At 33.7% G+C, this 27,966-nt stretch overlaps 1 protein-coding gene across 2 annotated transcripts in view; it reads right to left on the bottom strand.

Annotated features, from left to right (window-relative positions):
- Positions 1-5,902: 5,902 nt before the first annotated feature.
- HS3ST5 (heparan sulfate-glucosamine 3-sulfotransferase 5) overlaps positions 5,903-27,966 on the bottom strand; it is a 293,703-nt gene continuing 271,639 nt past the window's right edge. For both annotated transcript variants that reach the window (XM_023503177.2, XM_003769372.3), the window contains 2 exons: positions 14,298-14,436; positions 5,903-9,193 (listed from right to left, as the gene is read on the bottom strand). In XM_023503177.2, the coding sequence (XP_023358945.1) occupies positions 8,263-9,193; positions 14,298-14,404 (1,038 nt within the window). In that variant the 5' untranslated portion in view covers positions 14,405-14,436 and the 3' untranslated portion in view covers positions 5,903-8,262. The remainder of the gene's footprint in view (positions 9,194-14,297; positions 14,437-27,966) is intronic.

Raw genomic sequence — 27,966 nt, 5'->3', positions numbered from 1 at the left:
GAGCCACTAATGACATATTAGGGTAAACATTCATTGCCATTATACATATTCTCACCCATATAAATTGAAAAGTGGCAGACAGCAAGAGGTAGTTGTGAAGATATTTCAATAATATGGTCCCAAGAATTATTTAACCCTAAATTTTTAGTCCTAGCTGTACTTTCTTAGTCTGAGGGATATGAAGAGTGGAAATGGGAATCACATGACTGATTGATAGGAATTTCTGAACCCCAACTTTCTAGGGAATTAAAGACATTCATTCCTAGACAACTTAAGCTTCTTACGAGGGGAAGAAAAAGGTCCTACATATAATCATGAAACTGGAGGGACCACAAAGGACTAAGTTATAATACAGTGGTACTGAATTCCTAAACAGTCCGCTGATGCTATAATAAGCTTTTTTGGACATAGCAGGTCCAATGATTATTTCTCTGATTTATCTTAGTTTTGGAGAGAATATAAGAATTAGGACAGCCCCATAAGGGAAGTGTCCTGTGTGCATCCTATATAAAAATGAGACTCACCAAGAGGTAACTATCTGATTCAGTGGATAGAGCACTGACTCTGGAGTCCGGAGAATTCAAGTTCAACCTAGTTTTAGACACTTACTAACTGTTTAACCATTGACAACTTACTTAACCAGTATTGCTTCCAAAGAAAAGAAAATGAGACTTATCAGAAGGTTGGGCAGATGGTTTTCCTAGTAATTCCAAGTTCATTTCCCTTCTGAGGAGAACATAAAAATGAGAGAGATACTATTTTTTTTGGAAGAAAAGTATTATTGGAGGAGCAGGGGAAAATTATATCAACTGATTATGGATGATTATGCATTCTTTATGACTTTTCTGTATTTCCTGTTGAGTAAAGGTTGTCCTATATCTGATGTGGCTTACCTTAAATACATGGACCTGGAGATCCTTTCCCTCACATGTATAAAGACCTTAACAGAAGATATGTACAAGCTAGATTCTGAGATTTCTTAGAGGCAACTCCAATGAGGACAAAATTAGAAATAATTGCAGGGGACACTGTATCCAAGATTGAGCCTGTTTTCTCTCTGGCCCAGAGCATTGGGTACTAGCCAAGAGTAATATCTGTTTTTAGGCCTAAACTTGTAGTTGCTTGTAAAAGAGCCTACAAATTTTAGCTTCAAGGTAAAAGAGAGCAAAACTTTTCATAGAGCCATGTGGGGATGTGGCTGGTTTCCAGCTACAACAAGTCCCAAAGTCAAGTTAAAGAGTGATTATAGAACATAGAATTTCAGAATTGCAAAGGAACTCAGTGGTCATCAGGTACAACCCGTATCCTAAAAAGATTCTTGTTCACAATCTTTCACATACCCTTCAAATAGTCATCCATTTTTTGCTGAAAGACCTCAGAGGGGGAGCCTACTATGTCCTGAGGCAGTCTGTCTTACTTTTTGAAAACTTCAATTGCTAGGAAGTTTTTTCTGACATCATCAAATCTATATTTATCTCTTTGCCACTTCTACCATCTGTCTAATCCCCCTTTGATGTGACAACCCTTCAAATGCCTGAAGACAGTGACCATGTAGTGCCACTGAGCTTTCTTCAGGTCATAAATCTTCAACCAGTCCTCACATGGCATGATTTTAAAGTCTTTCCCTGTCTTGATTGTCCTTCTCTCATACCAGTTGTAGAGCCTGCAGAAATGAAAACTAGGAATGTAGGTGTTCTCTTTTTTTAAAAGCAAAAGCTAATGCCAATCAGTAGTAAAGACCACTCTTCCTTTCCAAAGGCTTCTATGTATTTTGGCAGCTATCATTATCTCTGTTAGGCTCAGTTACATCCCATCCTAGTGTTGCTAACAATTTTGTAGGGGTCCTTGAATTCATCATCAAATATTTTCTATTAAATTTACTTACACTCTCTGGTGCTAACTTTAAAGGTGCAAACTTTACCTGCTAACCATTCTTTAATTCCTATAGTTCCAAATTGTGGGTTAAAGGTCAGCACAGAAGGGCTTTAAAAACCCAGATTCTTACTAAATACCAGCAGTGTTTTGTTATTACCAGAAACTGTGTTCTTTATATATATATTTTAATGACTAACTAAGCACAGAGATCTAAATGGATAAAGATGTCCACGGTATGCTACGTTGTTGTTCTATCATCAATAAGTACACTTTGGAAGATCTACAGTTAACATGTGTTCATAAATGATGAGAATTGTTTATAGATTGCTTATGAAAATTGGTTATACTCATGTTTGCAGCAGACTTCTATATTAATCACAAAGTGTCCAAACAAGTTTTGATTTTGTTTAAAGGCAACTCTATCCCCAGTGATCTAATTATAAAGAAGAGGTTCTTTTTTTGGGGGGGGGGGAGAGAATAGGAAGCAACCATTTTCTATGGGAATGCATGTCATTACCAAGACATTTCTAATCTGTGAAATAGCGCTATCATTTTCAAAAGACTCATGAAAATATAATCTAAAAAAATCTAGGAATGGTCAAAGATGTAAAAGGTTTTTACTTTATAAAATAACCCTTAATCCTCTTTGCCCCAGTTTGTGCTTACTCAACCTAAATTTTTCATTTGTAGTACGTCAGAAAGGGATTAGCTAAAGAAAGGGAAAACAATAGTGGGTTACATTTTATGTTTGATATCAGGGAAAAAATAAACAAACAATAATTATAACTATCTAATAGTGGAATAGGATACCTCAGAAGGCAATAAATCCTCCATCAAAGGAAGTCTTCAAGCAAAGACTGGATAACTGGAGTATGTTTTAGAAAGAATTATTTTTCAGGTATAATTTGAACTAGATAGACTCTGAAGTCCCTTCTAACTCTTGACATTCAGTGATTTGGTGATGCCATATGAACCAAAGTGCTGTATTTCTAAAGAAACATAACTTAAGAGAATCCATTGAACTTGATTTAGAGAAAAACTATTTTGAGGCATTTTATACAATTTGCATAAATACAATGGTTTATTGCAGGTACTTTAAATTTATATATTAAAACAAATTTGGAAGAGAATTTCCAACACTTTGTTAGCACCATTTGTGTTTCCATATGTACTTGAAAGCAATTAAAATGAATTAAAAAAAACATTTCTTGATTTAGACAGATTTCCCTTGGTTAGGCCAAATTACTGGGATTTTACTATATTAAATGATTAAGAAGAACATTTTGAAGTAATTTTCTTTGTTTAGCTTGTATGTTGTTTCTTCTGTTGATAATGCTCAATGTATGAAAAGATAAGAATCAATAGAACTGGTAATAATAATACATAATCTAGAATAATTTCTAATTTTCCAGCTTTTGACAATATATATTTGTGTATATATATATATATACATATATATATATATATATATATATATATATATAGTGTCATGGAGCCGTTCAAACGGAATAACAAATTGCAAATAATAACACTTGAATAAACATCACAATGCAAGATCAAATAAAAAACAACAAAAAAGAAGAAAGATAACCTTTTCACTGTTAAAATATGACACTGAAAATTTCATTTAGATTTAAGAAGCTGCTTTATGTTTCCCATGATGCGATATTCAGGATGAGAGCTATTCAAATATATGTTTCAGCCTAGAACTGATATAACTGCTAACTTTTACTTTTTGGAAATAATTTTATCATTTTTCTCTCTTAGTTGTTACCATAATCTATTATTTAGCAATCTATTTTAGACTAGAGAAAAATCTAATAGATTATAACTCTAACATGCCCAATCAGTCTTTTAAATAATGAAAGAAAGGACTCAGTTATATAGATATTTGGAAACAATGTTGACTTGGAAGAATATTGGATTTGAAGACATTTGTGCCTGTTTCCTTATCTATAAAAGAATTTTGGACTGGACACAAAAATTCTTAACCTTTTTTTGGTGTCATGGATCCCTTTGGCGTTTTGGTGAATCCTGTGGACTCTTATAATATTTTAAAACAAATCAAACAAATAGGACACAAAGGAAACTCAATTATATTGAAATGCAGTAATTAAAATGTGAAAGAAAGAAGTTCACAGATTCCCAGTTAAGAACCCCTGGACTAGAGTGTGTTTAAGGTCTCTTCTAGTTCTAACATTTTGTGATTCTGAATTTTTCTCTTTTCATCTACTATTTTTGTTATTTTGTACACAGTCACGTGGTTTCCAAGGTCACCTAAGATTGCAAAGTAGTTTGTAGGATTCTGTTCATAGATTTAGAACTGAAGAGACCATAGAAATCATCTAATTCAGCCTCTTTCTATATGAGGGAATTGAGGCACAAAGAGATTTAATAGCATGCTTAGGATCACACAGATATGAGAGAATTCTTCAGCAGACCTTAACAGCAACTTATTATACCCTGTGCATGCTGATATAATATCTTGGAAGGTTTCATTAAGGTTTGTCTATAAATTTTGTGGTTCTACATGTATAGGACTGCTTGCCATCTGGGGGAGGGGGTGGAGGGAGGGAGGGGAAAAATGGGAACAGAAGTGAGTGCAAGGGATAATGTAAAAAATTACCCTGGCATGGATTCTGTCAACAAAAAAGTTATTAAAAAAAAAGACCAAAAAAATTGTGGTTCTATAGTCCAATTTACTTTTAGCAAGAAATGCTTTGTTAAATACTTTATCCTTTAGAACTCTAGGGGAGCCAGCTTGGTACAGTATAAGAACTAGAGTTAAAAGACTATCTCTTCCATTTAATATCTGTGTGACTTAGAGAAAATCATTTTTCCTCTCTGGGCCTCAGTTTCCTAGTCTATAAAATGAGGTAGTTGGATTGGATGATATTTAAGTTCCTTTATGGCTGCTCTAGTGCCTTTATATTACATTTTTAATCTTTTCTATCCTGTTTGAATTTCTGAGCAAAAGGATATAATTGTGTCTTAAGTGAAATTGGATATTTACTCAGATCACATAAATGAAGCCAGGGCTTCAACTATGTGATTCTGTGGCAGGATTCTATGAAATAACAAGATCAGAAACAATACCCAATCAGCTAGCATCTTGGTGGTCCCAAAGAAGGAATGCTATTTTCCAAATTTATGTCAAGTAGGAGTTTTACAGAGTTAAGAAGCTTGGAGTTGGAAAAGACCTTAGACATCATTTAGTTCAGTAATGTCAAAAATAGCAACCACAGCTGCCTATAATACTCTTGAGTGTAGCCTGAAGTAGATTAAAATGTAATTTAGACATATTTAACAAAATGAATGATGATACAATAAAACAAAGGTCATATTACATTTTAAAGTTGTCGGCATGCAATCTTCAGGGATCCTTATGAAGGGATTGGAGCTCCTATTTCTTTTTGAGTTTGATATCACTGATTTAGTTTAATAAACCTGAACAGGAATCTCTTTTAAAACATTCCTCACACATGATCACCCAATCACTTACTGAAGACCTCCCATGACAGTGAACTCACTGAGATGATATTCTTACCTGTACGAATTTCATATTATTCATTGCTATAAAGAATTTACAAGAGAAGAAACTTCCTGTAATGAACCAAATTGGTACCTTCTTTGCACCTTATAGTCTTAGGGAATTTCTGAGAGCTCTAAGAAATTGAGAGATTTGCCTAGGGTCATATAGTTAAGTATGTATTAGAGATAAGACTTGAACCAAGGTTTGTTTTGGCTTCAAGATTGGTTTGCTAGCTATGATACCATGTTGCTTCTTTATTCAAAGAAATCAGGGGTGTTGGAATCAGCTCTTACTGGATCATGAATGTTGATTTTTAAATTTTCAGCATGAGCATTTATACATTGAAAATTGACCAACACTACAAATCAGTTTGATTTTTTTCTTTTGTTGATTGTCTAAGCTCAAGAAAATGATGGGAAAATGTTAATAGTGCAGGTTAAATTTAAAAATCTGTCATGTACATATATCTACATATGTGTATAAATATATATGTATATACATACATACATATATCTATATATGTGTATACATACATACAGTAAGCTGGTTCTTAATCTTTTACCAGCAAACTTTTGAAAATACTTTTATAATTGTGGTAATAGATAGCTAATTCCTGTTTTTTGGCATATAGGTATATGTTAGTGAAATGTAGAAGGATGAAAGATGGATCCACTGATTAAACAAAGAACATCAACAAGGCCTCCATGCTCTAAAATTGTTCTCCTATGTTTGGGTATTAGGAAGAATTAGACTCATGTTTTTAAATCTGACTTTGTTTATCACTCAAGAAGAAAATTTTTTTTTTTATACATTAGATCTTGGAATGTCACCCTGGAATCCTCTTAGCAGAATATATAGTGTGAGCCCTTAGCCCTAAACATGTGTTCTGAGTGGCAGGTCTATGCAGACACTGAGAGAAATGGCATCTGTTATTAATTAAACTTGCATAGGTGATTAAAATATCACAACTAGACTAGCAATGTGGAGTATTACTGGAAATGGAAAAGCCACTTATTCATAAAAGCACATTGTCAAATCATGGAATAGGACAAATATCCTTTGGGGAACTACAACCTTCTTGTAGCCTGGTCATTTTAATTGACTTATTTCTATAGTGCCTACCAATATCTTATTGGTCCATGTTTTCTAAAACATCTGTCCTTGTACAGCTTTTGAGAGAGGCAGAACTGTGTAAGAAAAAGAGTCCTGGAGCTAGAGTCTGTGGACCTGGATTCAAATTCCTCCTCTGCCACTTATTACCTGTGTGACACTGAGTGGATCTTTTTGGGTGTCAGTATCCTTACCTGTAAAAACAGGTAGAGCTCGTCTGTTCTAACTAAATCTAAGATCCTTTGAAACCATGGAAATGTAGTTTGTTTTTGTTTACACCTCTTTCCTTGTTTTTCTGATACATATTTAAGCATAATACAGTATGTCTAATGTTTGTAAGACACACAATTTAGTATTCATTTCCCTGGATGAAAAAAAATGAGCCATATGTTGATGCTGGTAATAACTACACTGCCTGCAACTTGATCATTTTTGAGCAGTCTAATATATTTTCATTTCAAAGAGTGAGGATTGAAATCTTGCCTTCTTTTCTGAAACATCAGCAGCTTTTGGTCTAAACAGATTGTAGAAATGGTCTCATCTTATTTGATCTAATTTCTCTGCTGGGCTGACTTTGATTAGAGCATCCAGGAAAATGTTTTGTTGTTAACACTATGCCTTGTTCTATTCATATGTTCCTTGTTGCTCTTCTAGCACAAGGGAAGCAAATGTGAGGGAATGAATTAATTGTTGCAAAGTTGTAGCTGATTAGCACTAGTATTCTCTGAGATGGTTATTAGACCTGATTTCCAGATGGCTGAGATTTTTTGCTTCACTTCACAAATACATTTCCTCAAGGGTAAAATATTAAAAGGAGGAGTGTACATACTTCTTATACCCTTTCATCTGCAGACACACATTGATGACCTATAGAGTCAGCAGGAGGTATAGGAAAATAAATTGAAAAGAAATTTCACATATAGTCATTTTAATCCATTCCCTTTTTAAATACCACAATAAATTTAATTTCCACAATAAATTAAATAGCCATATTCAGTTTACAAAATAGAATTACTTATTGTGAAACCAGTATTTACAAGCAATGTACACTATGTACACAACATTTCTCTTTGTTGACGTACAACATAGAGGGTAAAAGGTTGGACTCTTGGACATGTGATTGACATGCTATGGGTGACACAATAGTCCATACGAAAAAACAATAGTGCAAACTCACTATGAGAACTTTGGAACGATGTCAAATTGTTATGAGATAAGACATTCTTAGAAAAAAGACAAAAACAGTATATGACTCAGTTTTACGGCACTAATTCAGCATCTGAATGAAAGAGTCAGTATTCCCTTAGAAATATGCATATCTTATATGTTCTTCATCCTATACTTCCTGATCTATCCTGAAGCTTCACAACCCAATGTATATTCTCATATATTAATCATTTGGCTTAGATCTATGAAAATGGCAAGTGATAACTTTGAGTCAAAGGAAGACTAACTCTTTGAAGAAGAGCTGAATTCATTTACCACTCTCAAATACCACCTCTTCTTTTTCTAAATAGCCTAAAAAAAGATACAACTATGTAGAGATTAAATTGTTTTCAGTTTACTTCTCAGTAGAAAAAAATGGGTCCCGCTGTATATTTGGTCACACACTGCATATGTACAAGTATTCATGGGGTGAAAAAAAAAAGACTTTATAGCTGTGTTTTGGAAAAGTGCATATTTGAATCTAAAGAAGACACTGTGTCCCTCCTGGTGCAACACACAGTGTTGTAGAATATATTCATTTAGGGCCAGTTCAATGTTCTCCCAGTGATCTGGTAGAATTTTTGATTGAAAGGGTGAAAGAATTTGCGCAATTTGGTAATTACAGAGGGATCTACCTCTGGATGAATGCGTCCCTTGCTGCCTGCCAGGCACTTGTTAAAGACAATGTTAAACCGCAGGCAGTAAAACCCCCTTGTAGCATTGAAGTATAAATTGTATTGACTGATCCTGGGAGGAAGATTGAGGAACTTCTCCACTAACTGGAGTTCTGGCAGTGGTTCTGTAATGAGTCGATCTCCATCTACTATGTGAAACTGCTCAATTGGAAAGTATTTCAGCCATCTCTCCAGATGTTTTGTATAGATGCTGGTCCTCACAGCCTTATATTTAGTGTTCACTTCACAGGTATTAGAGTCTATTGCCAGCTTTTCAAATTTGTAGTAGGTTTTATTCTTCCTCTCCTTCCCCTCTAGCACCTGAGTGTAATCAGAAATAGCTCTTGTTGTGGGTTCCCTGACAATGATCAGCAACTTGATAGATGAGTTCATTTTGTAAATCCTTTCTGGTACTTCTTCTGTAATAAAATAGGCAGGACTCTTCTCAATGGTGATTTGCTGAGGGTATGAAAATGGCATTTTCTTCCTGTACCACTCAATGCCCTTGGCATAATTCTCATCATTATCAAAAAAGTGGATTTCCTGGGAGGCTTTAACCACAGCAGGATGGAGATTTAGCATCTCAAGTAGGGCTCTGGTACCTCCTTTCCTCACCCCAATGATGATAGCTTTTGGGAGTTGCTGGACCAGGTTATGGAGTCGAATCTGCTCCTTGGTGGCGTTGCCTTTCCGGAACTCGTGGAGAAGGCCACGTTTGAATTGCAGTGCCCGAAGTGGGATCTCAGCCTGACTGCGGGCTCCAAATCGACCTTCAATTGGGCAAATGGGTTGTAGTCTGCAAGCAACAAATGGAGATGTTAAGACACTCATTAAAATTAATTCTTCACTTTTCTCATTTTCAAGACAGAGTGAGCAAAGACTTTTAAAAGCACAAAAAAACCCCTAAAACAAAAAACCCACTCACCTCTCAGACTGCTGAAATTCACAAAGAGCATGTTTGAGAAATTTTATATTAGGGAACTTAATATTTAATAGAGCACATATAATTGATGAGCTTTCTTTTTTTATTATTGCTCCTTAAATTTTTTTTTTTTATTCACCAGGCACTTAATTGACTACAGCATATACTTGTGCTTATAGTGAAAGATGGACAAACAACATCAGTCATATTAATGGCTTTTTAAATAGCTTGCTGGTTAGCATCATTTGGAAAATGTTCAAATGTGGCAGATTTAAAATCTTTGATGAGTATTTTTGGGATGCCCAATTTCCTTGTACTTTTTTGGTATTTGAACATTCTAAAAAGCTTTTACATCTGATGAAACACACACACACACACACACACACACACACACACACACACACATAAAACCAATCCTGGGTCTCACCTACAATTATCTGCAACAACATGCAATCTATTAATATTAAAAATCACTAAGTCCTCCAGTACATGTAAACTTGACAATTTTTGTACTTAAGCATGCAGAGGGATATGCAGAAGTATGTAGGGTATTCTTTGCTTCTCTGTGTCTATTTATCTAAAGAGATCAAGAGTTCCCCCTCCTCTCAACCTTGTGATTCAGTAGAAAAGATAGGGTGATTAGACTGTAAACTCCACCATGGGACTGTAGGCTGTTTCAGGGCAAGTCTGCCTTTGGCCATTCTTTGCATCTCCAGCATTTAGCACAGTGCCTGACACATCACAGGAGCTTAATAAATTCTAGTTGACTGAGGAGACTTGTGATTTCACTGTTGTAGATAAATCTCAGGTGAGAAATCTATCTATATTAATGCAGGTTGACTCTTTCCAACTTAAGATCTTATATAGTTATCTAAAGTAGAATGTCAAACTTGTGTCCCACACAAGACTGCAAAACTCATGAGTGTGCACTGAACAGTCTGAATATGTGTCAGAGGCAGGAATTGTACCCAAGTCTTCTTGATTTCAAAACTGGTTCTCTATTCATTTCCGTGAGGTTTCTTGAGCCTCAAAGTATGAACATTTAAAAAAAAAAACCTCAACTTTCAATAGCAAGTGCAGTATGTTTCATTGAGTACCTGTGCAAATTTGCAGTCAACTATTCCAAAGATGGAGCTGGATAGTTCCATGTTTTTCCTGCTTGTGAATAAAAACTTAGAGCAGGGGTCCTCAAACTATGGCCCTCGGGTCAGATGCAGCAGCTGAGGATGTTTATCCCCCTCACCCAGGGCTATGAAATTTCTTTATTTAAAGGCCCACAAAACAAAGTTTTTGTTTGTACTATAGTTCGGCCCTCCAACAGCATGAGGGACAGTGAACTGACCCCCTATTTAAAAAGTTTGAGGACCCCTGACTTAGAGTAACACTACCCAAGCTAAGTTATGGGGGAAATTAAGCTAATTTTCTTTTTAAAAAATTTCATAACATGGGATAACGAAAAAAGATGTTTATATATGAAACTTGCTATTCCTTTTAAATACATAATAAAGTCAATATGTAAATTTCTTTCTTCCTTTTCCCCATTTTTCTTTTCTCCCACTTCTACCCCCCAAATCAGGTCAGTATATTGATTTAGTAAATTACAAATTAACATTACCCACGTTTTATTATATTTATATTTTTGTGAAATATTTCCCAAGTACATATTAACTTGGTTTAATCTACATTTGTGAGTTTTTCAGTCACAGGTTGGGCTATTATTTTTATTAGCTGATATTTCCAAGAGAATCTAAATGAATGACAAGGATGGAGTATGAAAGTAAAGTTTTTCCTTACGCAGTTCTGCAAAATGATTAACTACCTTTGCTGAAGGAGGAGATTATGATCATTGTAAAGAGATAATATGATCTCATATCTTAACACTTTATTATATAGTTCTCCCATGCATTGAGCACAGCCTACTTTGTAGCATATTTGTGTTCATATTTCTTTTCTCTCTTTACTAGATAAAGCTTCTCAGAACAGAGACTGAGTATATATCTCAGCAAGCACTGGGCACTGAACATAATAAATACTTTATAAATGGTTGATGAAAGAATTTGATCAGATCAACAATTTCACAAGGTATGGCAAAGGCAGATGGTAATATGGAAAGAGAAGTGAATTTGAAGCAAAAGACAGGGATCAAAACCCTGACTTTGCTTGTTTGCACCTATGTGATCTTAGACTAAGTTAATTTTTCTTGGTAGACCTCGATTTCTATATCTATTATATGAGGCTGTTAGACTAGATAATTACTGAGGAACTTTTAAAGTCTTTCATAGTCTGGTCTTTTGTACCTTTCTGGTCTTTTTATACTTTATTCTACTCTCTGTTCCTTGCACAAGACATAATATTTCTCAATCTGTGCTTTTTCATTGGTTATTCCCATATCTGGAATTTTCTTTTCTTTTTTATCTCTGTCTCCTGACTTCCCTCAAGACTTATTTGAAGTCCTAGGTAATCATGAACTCCAACTTTTCTCTACTAGTTCCTTATCTCTAAGTTTATTTTCCATTTTATGTTTTATATATATATATATGTATATATATTCATTATATATATTTTATTTTTACATAATTGTTTGCATTATATGTCCTTCTTTAGACTGTGAGCTCCTTGAAGGCAGGAATCATGTTTTTTTTTCCCCTTTCTTTGTATACCCAGTATTAGTAGGATGCTTGTGCTAGTAAACACTTACATGATTATTGAATGACTCTAAAATGTCTTCCAACTTTGAACCTGTGATCCTATAATCCAATAATTGTCTCATCCTGAGGGTATAATATATTTCTGAAATTCAGTCTTAATTTTCTCAAGTTGACCTAACAAATCAGGTTAAGCCTCTTTTTCAAGAGGAGATAATGTTGGCCATACGAACACATTTAATTAAATCCTACTGAATGAAGTTTCTAGTCACTCTGCTAAAGTAAAGCCTTTCTTGAACCATCCTTACTTCGTTACTCTCAAAAGGCAAACATTTAGATGTTGCTTGCTTTTCCTTTGTCTGTAAGCAGGTAGTGTGGTATAGAAAAGAGAGCACTAGATTTGAAGTTAAGAGGCCTGGATTCAAATCCTCAGTTTGCTTATAACTAGCTAACTACCTATGTGACTTTGGAAAAATGATTTCATCTCTCTCTGTCTCAGTTTCATCATCTGAAAAATGAGAGACTTGAACTAGATGATCCTGAAAGCCTCTTCAGATTGTAAAAGCTATGGTAAGTGCAGAAATCAAAAATAGTACTTTAGAGAAACATAGTATTATTTCATTAAAAGAAAATATTTCAGGATACAGGTCTTCAAATACTATATATTTATATTTATAATATATGTAAATATACTGTGGAATGTAGTCATCTAGATTATTGATAGGAAAGTAACTTTCTGAGAAACTTCACTATTCCCATACATAATCTGGCCACATTTTCAAGCAAAGAGTTTCTGGAGAAGTCCACTGGGCAATGCAAACCCTTACAAAAAAGATCAGATTTATTTGCATCAGGGAGAAAAAAGAGATGAAAGAAGTAATGACTGGGAAAAATGCAAATTATTAGGAGCAACTAATAATAAGAAAGCAATGATGCAGCTAGAGAGCCAAACTTCAGGTTATGGTATTTTATTGGTAGGCAAACATCAGCTTGTGAAACTACTGTCCCTTAGCAGCTCATAGGATCACTAGCCATGACTTGTTTCTAATTAGTGGGGAGCCTAGTTAGGCATTTGGAATTAAATTGTCAAAAGGACTCTATACAATTTCAATCTCTGCTCTGGCTGGATAATCATAAAGTTTTTGTTGCTTAAACTTTGAGGACTCAGACATGTAGGTCCTGTTCCAGGACTTGGTTAGAGAAGGAAAGCTGAAAGTTGGCTATCATTTCAATTTTAAGCCCGGCTGCATTTTCAGAACAATGGATACTGGATTAGTAGAGGAAGCAGCAGGATTTCAGAACTTCAATCTTTGCAGTGGAGGAAATGGATTTTACAGAGTCAAGAAGTGAGAATGGCACAGCTTGTCTATTTCAACCAATATTTCTTTAACCTTTGGGGACCCCAGTTTCTTTCAGTTTATTCTTATTTCAGAAATTAGCTTTTCTGTTCTTCCCCTATCATTGAGAATCCAGGACTTTCCTAAGTTATTCAGTGTGAAGCCATTTGGTAGTGTTGGGACTCTCATATCCCTGATAACATTTCAAGTGCTTGCCTGCTTAGAGATATATCCTTACCCTCTGCTAATTTCTTTTCTTTGGATTTTCTAGAGTAATCTCTCAGAAAGATAGGCTCTTTGCCTGGTACATTCAGAGCCTGATTGAAAGCTGAGCTAATTAACATAGTTAAAATTCTCCAAGCCTGCAGCCATCTTTCAAGTGCAATAGGATTTCCAAACTTGACGAGTTCCTTTGCAAGCTCATACATAATTTTAACTATTATAGTAACACATTAATTGCCCACTCATAAATTTGGAGATGATACATAAATACATCATCGCTGTTTTTGTTAAGGCTAGAGGTCAATACAGATGCATGCAGATCAGAATGAGCTTCTGGAATTACATTTTTACCATACACTGTTTTATATTCCTTTTACAAACAATTGCCTGTGCCTGCAGAATACAAATGCATATGGACAAATATCAGGACTTGGGCGACTTGAAACTTTTTTTCTTTTCTTTTTTCCCCCACTCCATAAGAAGGTTCATTATTCAAAACTGCAGAAGGAATATTTCATAGGAATTTTGGATAAAGAAAATAAATGGACATGCTGAAAAAGATGTCATATAGAAACATAAATCAATATTGACTCCATAGCACAATACATATACAGATGGATACATACATGTATATACACACATAACATATACAATGTATATATTGTATACAATGTATATATACAAACATATGTAATATATACACATTAAATGTGCATGTGTACATGTGTGCATGTGTGTGTATGTGTGTTAATGTATGTAGGGTATTCAACCTACCTATCCAAGCTCCCAACTCTGGCAACTAGATATAGAAGACTTCCAATAGCAAGACTTCCCAGCACAAAGAGCTTCTGTCTCAGCAACGCCTGCTGTTTGAATAGCATGGCCCTCCATCAATCTTCAGGACTTCTTCAATCTATATAGACCAAAATATAGAAACCCCCCAAGAGCAAAGTGGTGATATATCAATTTATATTGGTTAATAGAAGTCAACTGGTTCTTATGTATGATGAAGGAATGTTTACCCCATCCCTGAACTAAAAAGAAAATGACCCCAACCTTTATTTATATCTTTATAAAGATTTAGAAAAAAAAGACTTGGTGATTTAAGATCAGGAGACACATATAGAAAATAAAATAAACAAGTTAGAAACTGTTCAACAATGTCCATAATAAATGACAATGTGGGGCAATCACATAATTTCTTCTAAATCACTTCAAGTAAAAGGATATTGTCAGAAAGAAGAATATATACAACTTGAGATTTGAATGGCTTTGTTGCCTGTCATTTGATAGTTTTATCTCAAATGAATAGAGTGAACATGAAAACATAAATTCCTATTTAGTCATATAATATCTTTAGCATACCAATGTTATTTTAATTATATTTTTAATTAAAAAAAAACAAATGAAAGGAAGAAAAAAAGACTCACACAGAAAAGATAGTGTCAACTTTAAGAAAATACCTCAATATACTGGAATAAGGATTTTCCAGATAAAAGGGGACATTAGAGGTCATACAGTGGAAATCACCAATTTTATAGGTAAGGAAATAGAAGCTCAAAAAGGCAAATGACTTGTTCAAGGTCACACAGCAAAGCCAAGCAGAACTGGTATTTTTCTCATTCTCTTTCTATTACATCTCATTAATTCTCAGTGCAATTTCTATAGGGTTGTCTTGATAGTTAGTTTAAAAAAGTAACTTTCTTTTCCCCTGAAGCTTCTAAAATACTTTTTGTTTTATATCACTTTTCATTTCCAAACATATTCCTCCATTCCCATACCTAGCAAGTTATCTCTCATAATAAAAAATTTAAAAAAGAGAAGAAAAAAATACTTTAGTCAAACTAATGTATAAACTGATTTTGAAAGTAGCAATTTCCTACAATCATATCCACAAATGTCTTCAATGAATGGACAGAGCTGGAATTTTCATCTCTTCATTTGGGACAAATTTAAATTTAAATTTAAAATTATTTATTTTAATTTTCAACTTATAAAATTCTAATTTCTCTATCTCACTCCCAATAGATTGACAAAGAAAATGAAAAACAAAATCTTTGTAACAAATATGCATAGTCAAGTAAAATCAACTTCCCATATTGACCACATCTAAAAAAATCTATATATTTATATACCCACATACACACACATATGAATCTGCATCTTGAACACATTCCCATTTAATCAAAAGATAGTTAGGATTCTTCATTATAGGTCCTTTGGAATACTGGTTGGTCACTGAATTGTTTAAGGTTCTAAAGTCTTTCAAAATATTATTTTAGAATCTTATTATTATATAAATTGTTCTCATTCTGTTGATTTGTGCATGATTGATTACATATAAATCTTCCCAGATTTCTCTGAAATCGTTAAATTTATCATTTCTTGTAGCATCATTAATTTGAATGCCATAATTTGGTCATCAGTTCTTCCAAATGAATGGCATTTCTTTATAAAAAGCATTACTAAAATATTAGTACATATATGTCTTTTTCCTACTTCTTTGATTTCACTAAGGCTAGAGACTTAGTAGTAGTATTGCTAGGTCAAAGGATTAACACATAATGACTTTTTTGGGGCATAGGTTCAAATTAATTCACTTTACAAATAATGCATTAATGTGCCTATTTTCTTGCAACTCCTAAAACAACTGACATTTCTCTTCTATAAACTTTGTTAATCTGATGGCCATTAGTTAGAATTTCAGAATTTCTTTAATTTGCTTTTGTATAATTATTAGTTTTTTGGAGCATTTTTTCATATGACTATTGATAGCTCATTCTTTTGAAAACTTTGGGCATTTACAAGGTGGGCAATGGCTCTTATTATTTTTTAAATAATAGCTTTTTATTTTCAAAATATTTGCAAAGATAATTTTCAACAGTCACTCTTGCAAAACCTTGTTTTCCATTTTTTTTCTCCCTTGTCCTCCCCTAAATCGCAAGTAATCCAATAAATGTTAAACATGTGTAATTCTTCTATATATATATTTCCACATTTATCATGCTGTGCAAAAACAATCAGATCAAAAAAGGAAAAATGAGAAAGAAAACAAAAGGCAAACAAACAACAACAAAAAAGGTAAAAATACTATGTTATGATCCACATTCAGTCTTACATTCCTCCTTAAGGATGCAGATAGCTCTATCACAGATCTGTTATTCTAACAGACTTGGCCTGAATCACCTCATTGTTGAAAAGAGCCATGCCCATCAGAATTGATCATAGCATAATCCTGTTGTTTCTGTGTACAATGTTCTCCTGGTTCTGCTCATTTCACTCAGCATCAGTTTCATGGAAGTCTCTCCAGGCCTTTCTAAAGTCATCCTGCTGGTCATTTCTTACAGAACAATAATATTCCATAACACTCATATACCATAACTTATTCAGCCATTCCCCAACTGATGGGCATCCACTTAGTTTCTAGTTCTTTGTCACTATAAAAAGGGCTGCTACAAACATTTTTGCACTTTCCCTTTTTTACAAACTTTTTGGGATACAGGCCCAGTAGAGATACTATTACATCAAAGGATATGCACAGTTAGAGAGCCCTTTGGGCATAGTTCCAAATTGCTCTCCAGATGGTTGGATAAGTTCACAACTCCACCAACAATCCCATATCCCCTCCAATATTTATCATCTTTTCCTGTCATTTTAATGGCTCTGATTTTTATAAATTTTAAAAAGTTCCCATGAACTATGAAATATAGGATTTTTTGTCCTCATCATTTTGTTGTAATCATGATGTATGTTATTTTCTTTTATTCTGCATAAATGTTTGTCTTTCCATGCTTAACTGTAGTCTTCATATTTATTGCTATGGCACACTAACATTCCATTTATATTTTTGCGACACAATTAATTTAATCATAATACAATCAATGGATATCTATTGTACTTTGTTTCCAATTCTTTGCCAGAAAGTGCTTTTATAAAATTTCTGGTGTATATGGAAATTTCTTTGTTTTTCATTTCTCTCTTTGGAATATGTTCCTGGCAGTGAGATCTCTGAATCAAACGGTATGGATATTTTAGCCATTAAAAAAAATCATAATTCCAAATTATTTTCTAGGATTATTGAAAAAAATTATTACTTTACCCAAAATAAATTTCAGTTCTTATCTTTCTGCAGTTCCAACAGTATTAGCTATTTTATTCTTTTGTAATTTTTGCCAGTTGATTATGTATAAGTTGAGACCTCAGAGATAGATATTTGATTTGCAATTATTTTAGTTTTAGTGATTTAGAGAATTCTCTAATTCTTTCATATGGTTGTGGGATATTTATGCAGACTTTTAATTGGGAATTCCCAGATAAGGAAATTCCTTCTACTAAAACAAATTGGAACTTTCCCTGAAATTAATTGTCTTAGGAAGTTATCTAACTTTGGGAATTAGTGAGGTTATGTGACTTACTCAAATCATTCTCATAGCTGGTGTATTGCAGAGCTAGGATTTGAATTCAGGTTGAATTAGCTTCAGGGCCAAGTCTTTATACAGTGAATATCTCTCACATAATTATTAGAATTCTGCAAATCTTTTAAGAACTGTTTGTTTATGTTAACAACTTATCCATTGGTGATTAGTTCCTAATCATCATGTATTTGTTAGTTCTTATGTATTTAGAATTTCAGACTTTTATCAGATATATATGGATCAAAGATATTTTCCCCCTATTTGACTATTTCTAAGATGGATCACTCTTAAGAAATCTGATTTCCCTTTATTGTTATTCTTTTTCTGGATCATATTAAAAAAAACAGGTTTAGGCTAATAATTCTATTTATGGAATTTTTTGGATCTCTATGAAATTGAATAGATTAGTCATGATTTCTTCCTCTGACTAAAATTATTCATAAGAATTGCTTCAAATACCTTTGTGCTTGAAATAAGATGTCAGTTTACTAGTGTTATTGTTAAATTTTGGAAGAAATGTAAAGCTTCTGATTTAGTCTTTATTACTAAAAAAAATTATATTTCTTTATCAGAAAAATTCAGAAATCATTAAAATGCAATTTTAATGAATCTAGATAATAACCTAAAGGATCAGAAACCAAAAACAAAGTAAAAACCATAGAACATTCTCTTTAGAAAAATTTTATTAAAATAATCTTTGCCTTTTGAGAATTTCCCTTATGTACTTTGTCAGTGAATAAGAGATGGAAAAGGTAAAATTTACTCATTCATTCTAGTATTCAATGAGTTTTTTGAACAGTCATTATACAATACGCATATTACTGGACCTGGAGAGGGCTACATAAGGCACTGTTATGAGTTTTACCCTCAAAGAACTGACAATCAAGTTGGGCACATATTGAACAAACAGAGAATTAGGCAGGAAGGCATGTGTATAGCAGGTAAAGCATCAGACATGGAGTTAAAAATAGTCTCTTACAAATCCTTCCTCAAACACCTATTAGGCATATGACTTGTCAAGTCACTTAACCTCTCAAAGTCTCAGCTTCCTTATTTGTAAGATGGGGATAATAACAGCATGTATTATTTTTTTTAAGTTTTTTTTTCTTAAGGATCAAATATAATAACATTTAAAGAGCTTTGCAAACCTTAAAGCACTACAGAAAAACTAGGTATTATTATAGTGATAAATTTATATTAATAATATTTTTAATACTAGTCATTTATAAATGTTAGGAAATGAATGTTGATCCTTGTTATGATAAAAATCTTTACATTAGCCAACACTTTGAATTATTATCAATCATTTATACATTAATAAGTGTAAGTTTTGCCATCTTGAGAGGGCAAAGAGTTCATCTAAGTTCACTAGCATAGGTTTAGCTGTCAATAGGTAAAGTTCTTGTTTGATCAGCCAATTCTTGTCTAGGGAGAGGCCCATGGGCTAACCAGACACTTTGCAAAAAATACATCCCTTGATGAGTTCAGATGTGGAAAATAAGAAGTAAAATAATGGAGATCAAGTTCAGTGATTAGTTTTATTAGCAACCAATAAGGAAAGTAAGTGGAAGAAGGAAAAGGAGAAGGTAAGGGTTCTGAAACACAATTCAGACATACACACTAACTTGGAATAAAACTAACAAAAGGGTGGTGTTGAATTGGGGAGTACAGGACTTAGTCCCATAGTAGGGTTGTGCTCCCAGGGAGGGGAAATGTGTTCCAAAATTCCCTTTTGAGAATAGGATACTTAAACCCTGATTTTGGTGGTTATCTGGGGCTATCAAGATTCAGGGCACACCAGGAATTTGGGTGGAGGTGGGAGGTAGTCCACAAGCTAACTGTTGAAAAGATATTATTTTGAGGCATATAGCCATGCTAAACTAATATAAATGTAAATATATTAATATATAAAATATATAACCATGTACTTAAATACATAATTATGAATATATTATACATAGATAATACAAACAATATTTGTAATAAATATTTTATATTCAGAAACATATATATGTATAAATTATCCATATTTTTCCATGAGAAAACATGTAACCTTATACCCTTCCTTAAGGTGGAGAGGAGGGTGAGGGGAGAGATTGAAAAGGTGTGGAAGGATGTTGTCATGAAGGTCTCAAGAGCATCAGTTCTCATAATATAATAATGGTTTCCAGTCTCCCTTATGGGAAAACTGTTATATTGGTCTCCAAACCATTAAGTCAAATCTTATTACAAGTACAAAATGGAGAGATTGGTGGTATAAAATGTAAATTTCACCGAATATATAATATTACGATAATAAATGTTTATGTTGGAGCTTAATAAGAAATGGACTTGGTTAATTAATCCAGTCCTCTCCCCTTCCCTATCCCTTTCTTATCTAACTTTGTTTTCTACATTTATTTACACACCCTCCGGTCAGTCATTCATTATTACTTTCCATGTATATTTGGTTCAATCTCCAGTCCTTAGTTTTTGCTTATGTAGTTCCCCTTCCTGAAGAAGAACTAGGTTTGAATACCAATCTGTATGCCTTGGGCTAAGATATTTAATCTTTCTGTCTCAGTTTCCCCATCTGGAAAATGGGGAGGATATTTTCATTCCTTATCTCACAGAGAGCTAATTTGAGGAAAGCATTTTATAAATTTTAAAATCTTGATTTTGTTGCAATCTGTGCTTTCTGTTAGATCATGCTACTAGCTTTTTTCTTCTGGAAAAATAATCATCTTAGACTGGAAGATCTTTCTGCTTTCCCCCCCCCCCCCCAAAAAAAAAAAAAAAAACACCTATGATTTCTCCTTAAAAGGCAAGTTCAGAGGTATGCTATAGAATAAAGAACACTGGAATTGCAATCAGAGGACCTAATTTCTAATCCCAGTTCTGCTACTTAATAGCTATCTAACCCCAGGCAGGTGATTCAACTTCTCTATTCCTCAGTTTGCTTTTTTACTTATTTTTATTGTTTTTTTTTTTGTTTGCTTCTTTACAAAATAGAGATAGATATTGAATAGTGATCTCTTCAGCCTCTGCCAGCACTAGATCTTATGATTCTCTTGACCTGTAAGCTCATTTTCCACTATCACACCTTCCTAATTATTTGGCCTTAATTAATTTTATACAAATCCTATTTTTATTCTATTATTCTTCTGCTAAAGAATAGATATAACAGTTTCTGGTTGCCTACTGATAACATCCTCTCTCAATTAAAGTCTCTTCATTCACCAATCCCCTTCATTTACAGAGTACAAAGTGGGTAGCTGGTAGTATACCTGCTCTGTATCAGGATTTTACTCAGCCCCAAAGGAACTTATATCTTAGCTGGGAAGTTAAAACAATCCGAGAATGATGTTATCTGTAGGTACTTACCAACATGAACCCTCCACTCCAGTCAAGTTGCTTTCTTTATGGTTCCCTACATGTTCAATCTTGCTTTGGTGCTCTTTCTCAAGGGTTTCCCTCTGTCTGGAATGACTTCTTCATTTCACTTGGCCAATCCAAATCCTACATTTCCTTGAAGGCCCTGTTTAAGCTCCACCTCCTCCACATACAAGCTCTTATTATAGTGGGCTGCCATATCACATTCCACTTGATCATTTACTGCCTTGGATTTTTTTTTTCCCCATAGGCACATCTCCTTGCCTCTACTGATTGCAAATTCTTCCAAGGGTGGTACCATCTTCTGTTTCTTTTGTATTTCCCACAGTGCCTAGCATCACAGGTGCTTCATAAATACCTATTGACTTGACTTGTTCAGAATGTTTGAAAAAGATTATCCTGACAGTAGAGTACAGCATGAACTGGAGTGAGGGGCCAGTGGAGGCAGAGACCTGAACAGAAATGGAGTGAGTCATTTGTTTATTGGGATAATAATATCTACCTTCAGGGTGCTAGAAGAATTAGTCATTCTTTGCAATAGACTTTGAAGAAGAAAAAAATAAAATAAATACTAAAGCTGCCATTGATAAGGTAACTGTGTTGAAAAACAAATGTAAGCTTATTCTTAAGTACTTAGTGATTTTATTTTTAAGTTCCCAGACCATTCAGAATGCTGCCTTCCAAAAATTTTGCAACTGGAGACTGGACTGTTGAATTTGTTCACTTAATTCAGCCCATCAACCATTATCCTTTTTCACCTGCTTAGCAGAGGGTATTTGTAGCAGGCAGAACACTGGGCCCCTTGGGATAACAAATTTACGGGCAATAAGCCAAACCAAGCATCTCCAGCCCAAGTACAAGGAAGAGAGAAGACCTTTTAAGAACAAATAGAATAGATTAGAAGGTGTGATTGTTGGATGGATTGGTAAATTCATATTCACCTGGATATAATTGGGTGACATGATTTATAAAACTTAACATTGATTCTGGTTTTCATATTACTGGCCCTTTATGGAACTTGGACTAATGGTTTCTCAGTCTTTCTGATTATAGGCATTGCCAAGAGTTCATACTCTCTCTCAAGGAGTAGAAATTAAAGAGATTTTACTGTTGTACTAAAAGTAGCTATTTTTGTATTCCTTTTTATTTTATTTTTATTTTATCCTGAATCAATTCAGCCCAAGAAGGGGTCACCTCATTTCCCCCTTAAATATCAGAAAATGCTGTAACAGGCCATTAAAATAGTCTCAAAAGCTGAGATTGTATTGAAGCTTTCAGGTATGGATGATATTGTGCTGATTACATCAAGTTCTAGCCATTTTCAAACTTCTTTCATTTAAATGTTTGTCCTAACTATTCACACAAAATTGATCAAGTGGAAGAACATTGTCTATTTTTCACACAGTGTTATTCAGGTGGGGAAACAATCCACTGAACTGGTCCATCATCTACATATTTTGTAAGTCCACTTTTGAATTGTGTCCCAGATTGTGAAACAAGATGAAGAATAGGCTGAATTACTTTTGGGAAACAATGTAATACTTAAGGGACTCATATTTCCTTGTATGAAAGGAACATCTTTTTAATATTAATATTTTTCTAGTGGCAGCATGCTACTTTGGCTAGAAAACCAGCATGTAAGTCAAGAAGACCAAGAACCCCTTCTGACACATACTGGCCATTGACTCTGGGGAAATCACTTAATCTGTCATTATTCTAGGTAGCTTTCTAAGATAAAATATTGCAAAAAAGATAGTGACCTACATTGACAGAGAGTTTCCTTCTTTGATAGTTCCTTACACTATTGATACCAAACTCAGAGGTCCATTTCTATTTCCTATCCCTGTTCTTTGGGGATGCTATAAAACTGTGAAACATGGGATGCCTCTCTCCAAAGAACCAAAATTAGAAGTCATCCAAGAGTTAATACATTCATGGTGGGCACCAGAAAACTGTAGTGTATTACTAGTGAAGAATTACAATGAAAGGTAAAAAGATATGAAAGATATTATCAAAGAAACATATGATGGGAAAAAGAGATAGACTAATATCTAGAATGAGAGATAATTTATTAACAATTGTTTCATCGGAATATCAAGGGATATAAAAGAATTTTCCAAGTATGTTGTTTGGTTGGTTTAAAGAAGAGGTATTGAGTGACAAAAGTTGTACATCATGAAAGTGTGTGGTTATATTGATTGCTGGGAACATCACATTCATAGGATTAAAGATCCAACATTGTAGTCCTGAAGCACATAGGCAAAAGTTAGAAGTCTCATATCTAGGGAATTTTAAGATCCCATATGGACAAAGAAGGCTGATTGTCTTGACAATTCCAAATTCAAAAGAATTTAAATAAGGCTACATAAAAAATTCAAAGAATGATTTCCTAATCTTTTAGTATATCAGTAATATTCACAATAGTTAAATTTTGAAGGTAAAAAAAAAAACTTTTTTTGGGGAAGAGAAAAGGGATACTATTAACAGAATAAAAAGGAAAAACAAAGACTGAAAAAAGGATAATTAGAAGTTTCTTTTTTGCTTATTTTCAGTCTTTAAATGTCTTTTTGCCAGTAAAAAATCAGGATAATTACTATTTCCTCAGACATTAAAAAATTTAAAATCTTAAGGGAAGAATTTCAAGAAAAAAATGCCACTTCTGTTGCCAGAGACTGCAGCCAATACTACTTCCATCAGCCCTTTCCCCAGTGTCTACTGACCTCTCTAGATTCCTAAGCTGCCCTGGGCTGGAAAAAAGTGACTCACTATGACTTTTTTTTAGTTTTCCCTGATCAGTATTTGATTTGATGCATTTTTTATATTGTTCTAGAGAGGATATATAGAGAGGTCACCAAAAATGCTAGTTTCACTAGAATATCTTGACTTTCTACCAGTATCTGGGAATTATTTTTCTCAAAATTCAGAGTTGCCTTATGAAAATAACCAGATAATCCATAATTTTACATTTCTCATCATTTCATCTATTATTTAGATGCTAATAAGAAGAAAGAATGAAAACAAGGGGGAGGTGGTAGATACTCTTAAGTAGGAACATACTTGGGCAGAGGAGGGGGAATCTAATTGAAAGCCAAGAGAGAGAATATGCGAAAGTTTTTTTTTTTTTTTTTTAACTCTTCTTACTACTCAGTAATAATCAGGCCCATTTTAAAGACTGGCAAACACCAAAGTCAAATGACATTATGTTTTAGTGTAACATTAACCTTCTAAACCAATAAACTCTAACCAAATATTCACCAGTCATAGATTTTACTATGAAGGACATCTAATTCAATGAATATTGATGTGAATTTATCTAACCAAAATATGACCTCACATCTGTACAGGATTTCAGAACTTTAAACTGCTTTCATATATACTCAAATTATCTTCTCCAAATTCTTAAACTAATGTCTCATCAGGGTGTGGAAGTGATGCTTGTTTATCAAAGATTATTCCAGTAGAGTGCAGGCTCTTAGAAGTTCCCCAAATGGAAGCCTTAAATGTGGGCACAATGATTGATTGCATTCCTGTTTTCTAAGAATCAGTTATCCAAGTTCAGAAAGGCCCCAATGTCAGACTGATTACAGGCTGATGGATTGTTTTTGAACATACTAACTCTCTAAGACAGTCAGAGAGAAATTGAAATCTGCAATGTGAGGAAACACCCAACAAAAATCACAGACCCTTTGAATATTGAATTATTTACATAACTTATCTCATTTAAAATACAAAAGAACCCTTTGAAGGAAGCAGGAATTAAAAAAAAATATTCATTAAAAACGAAACTGAGGCTTGTGACCTGTCCAAGGTCACATGTCTAATAAATATCAGAACTAGGACTAAAACGTTGGTCTTCTGATATCTAGCTGGATATTTCCACCCCAGGATCTGTATATTTTAAACTTTTTAGCTTTTAGAAAAAACAACCATATTTGAAAAATGCACTTTAGCAATGAGGATTGAGTTTAGGTTAGATTGTATGAATTTATATTAAATCTAGTTAGTATAATTTTGTGTGTGTGTGTGTATGTGTGTGTATTTTAAATTAATCTCATCAATTCTTGATGGCTCATAAGTAAGAGTAGACAATGGAGACAGTAGAGACAGAAACTGAGGATTAGCAGGGTAAGAACAACAAAAGGAAAGATTGCAATATTTCACTGCAAGCTTGATAATAAAGCAGTAGAAGTAAAATGAGAATTGTAGTATCCTAGAAGGACAGCAAGGACTTAAGAGACTGATGGTCATGAAAAGAATGAAGAATGGATTCAGAAAATGCCAAAAGAAAATTATGGGGGCAAATAATCTAGTCTTTTAAATGAATTTTATAGTTAATGTCTGTCTACTTTTATTTATTTATTTTTATATCCGTATACTTTTATAAACAGACCTGACCTCTTTCAATATGGTTGCATGATATACAGTATCTAATAAAGCAAAAATATAATCCTCTCATTGTAAGATGTGAAATCTCTTTGGAAAGATACTGGCACTTGAGAAAAGATTTCCCTGATTAGCTTTCAATTTGCCCTGCTGTCAGGGAACATGAGGCAATCCTATTTTAAAAATTAACTGAGTGCTGCAATCTAATATTGTCATAAAGAATTAACTTTTCTTTGGTTATAATGGTTGGTTAAGAGAGCTATAATGAAAATGAAAGAAATGAAGAAGGGCATATGAACAAGGGCATGGAAGTTGGTGTTTCTTTTGTCAAATTTAATGTGGGGGAGAGGGAATGTAGGTGTGTAGCTTAACAAGAAAATAGACATCATTTGTTAGTAGAGGCTGCATTAGTATGTTTAAAATTGCTCCATCAAATGGCTATGGCAGCTATTTAGCTTGTTGTTTCTCTGGTTAGTCATAAAGGGTCAATGTTAGAAATGAAAAGGAAGAAAGTTTATAAATTATACAGAGCCACAGAGTTTATTACTGATCTGTTTCTTTCCTCTTGGGAGTCACTCTAGGAGCAGCTTTGAGCAAATTCCAAATTTTCAAATGGGCTCTCCATTTCTTTCTCTCATTCAGCTTTTGATATTGTGCATACATTATTTATCACAGCTACCATTATTTCATTGGCTCAAGTTGTCCTCTGGCTCTCTGGCTGCAGAATAATATTCATTTTGCATTTGCAATTATCTAACTTAAAAGGAGCCAGTTAATTCTGCTTCTGTTCGTGCTTTCGTTTAGCAGAATGATGTCTTAAGGACAGAAATGTGAATTGAATCTTGGTCAGATCCTGAATCTCAATTACTTCTTTAATCTCACTATCTCATTGGAATATGTAACTACTGTTTATATAAGAAGTAGGAGTTACTTCTTTAAGGTTTCCTACCACTTAATAAAATAGTCATTATAGTTTTAGCGAATTGTCCCTCATGCTGGAGAATTGAGAGAAAGATTCTTCCTTTACATACTTTAGTTTCATGCTTTATGGTAAAATCATGAAGTAGCCATTTGAAAATTAGAAAACAAATTGAAGCAGTATAAATGGTCAACTTAAATAGTTCAGAGGTCTGGGGCCTGTACTTTCTGACTGGATCACACATAGTGGTTATATGGATGGGATAATTGTCACATTTTTCATTCTCCATTGTGTATAGCCATAATAATAATTTTTTTTTTAGTAATTTTAGTTTCATTTTCCCCATCCAGTTATAATTGAAATCAATTGTTTTTAAAATAACCTTCATTTAAAAGTTAGATACCTATGTTGTTTTTCATTACCAGTTGAATATCATTTTAAGTTTCATGTCTTACTTTCTACTTGACCTTGCTTTTCCTTATTATTTTAGAGTATGGACTTTTTAATCATTTTTTTGGTCCCGCTTGTTGTTCCTAATGCAAATACTGAAGATGGCAACAGATTTTAATATTAAAAATTTAAAGGTAACTAGTGATACCACTGGCAGATCTACTTTTATGAGAATTTTATAACAAAATATCCAAGATAGTCTTACTCTCCTAATGGGTCCAGTTATATATGTTTTTTCAGGAAATCTGCCCAAGGGAAAAACATGATCTCAGATCTAATTCCTCTTGGTAATTTTTAGAAACAGTATAGTTATTATTGGCAGTTAGGTGGCTCAGCAGATAGAGTGCCAGGCCAGGAATCAGGAAAACCTGAGCTCAAATTCAACCTCAGATACCTACTAGCTGTGTGAACCTGGGCAAGTCATTTAACCTTATCTGTCTTAGTTTCCTCTTTTGTAAAATGAGCTGAAGAAAGAAATAACAAGCAATTTTAGAATCTTTGCCAAGAAAAAGCCCAGATAGGGTAATAAAAAAATGAATAAGACTGAAGTGACTGAACAACAGTCATTGTTGTTATATATTTAACTTCCTGAGCATCATAAGAATTTAATAAGTGTGGCGACTTCTCTCATGAAAATACTTCAGCAGTCTCTAGAGTCTCATTTTAGTTCCTTTTCATATACTTGTGTCTAGTCTGTCACTGGATATAGACAGTGATGTCATAGCATTATAGAATCTTAAAATAACATAAAAAGGACTCTGAACCTTATATAATGTTAATGACTTCCCTTTTCAGATAAGAAATTAAGGTTTGCACAGGTTAAAGGACATACTTAGAGACACATAGTTCTTAAAAAACAGAGTCAGAATTGGAGTTCAGTCTAGGTATTTTCCACTAATGTCAC

This window comes from Sarcophilus harrisii, chromosome 4 (genome assembly GCF_902635505.1).
Source record: "Sarcophilus harrisii chromosome 4, mSarHar1.11, whole genome shotgun sequence".
NCBI lineage: Eukaryota > Metazoa > Chordata > Mammalia > Dasyuromorphia > Dasyuridae > Sarcophilus > Sarcophilus harrisii.
This window is presented reverse-complemented; position numbering and strand designations above follow the sequence as displayed.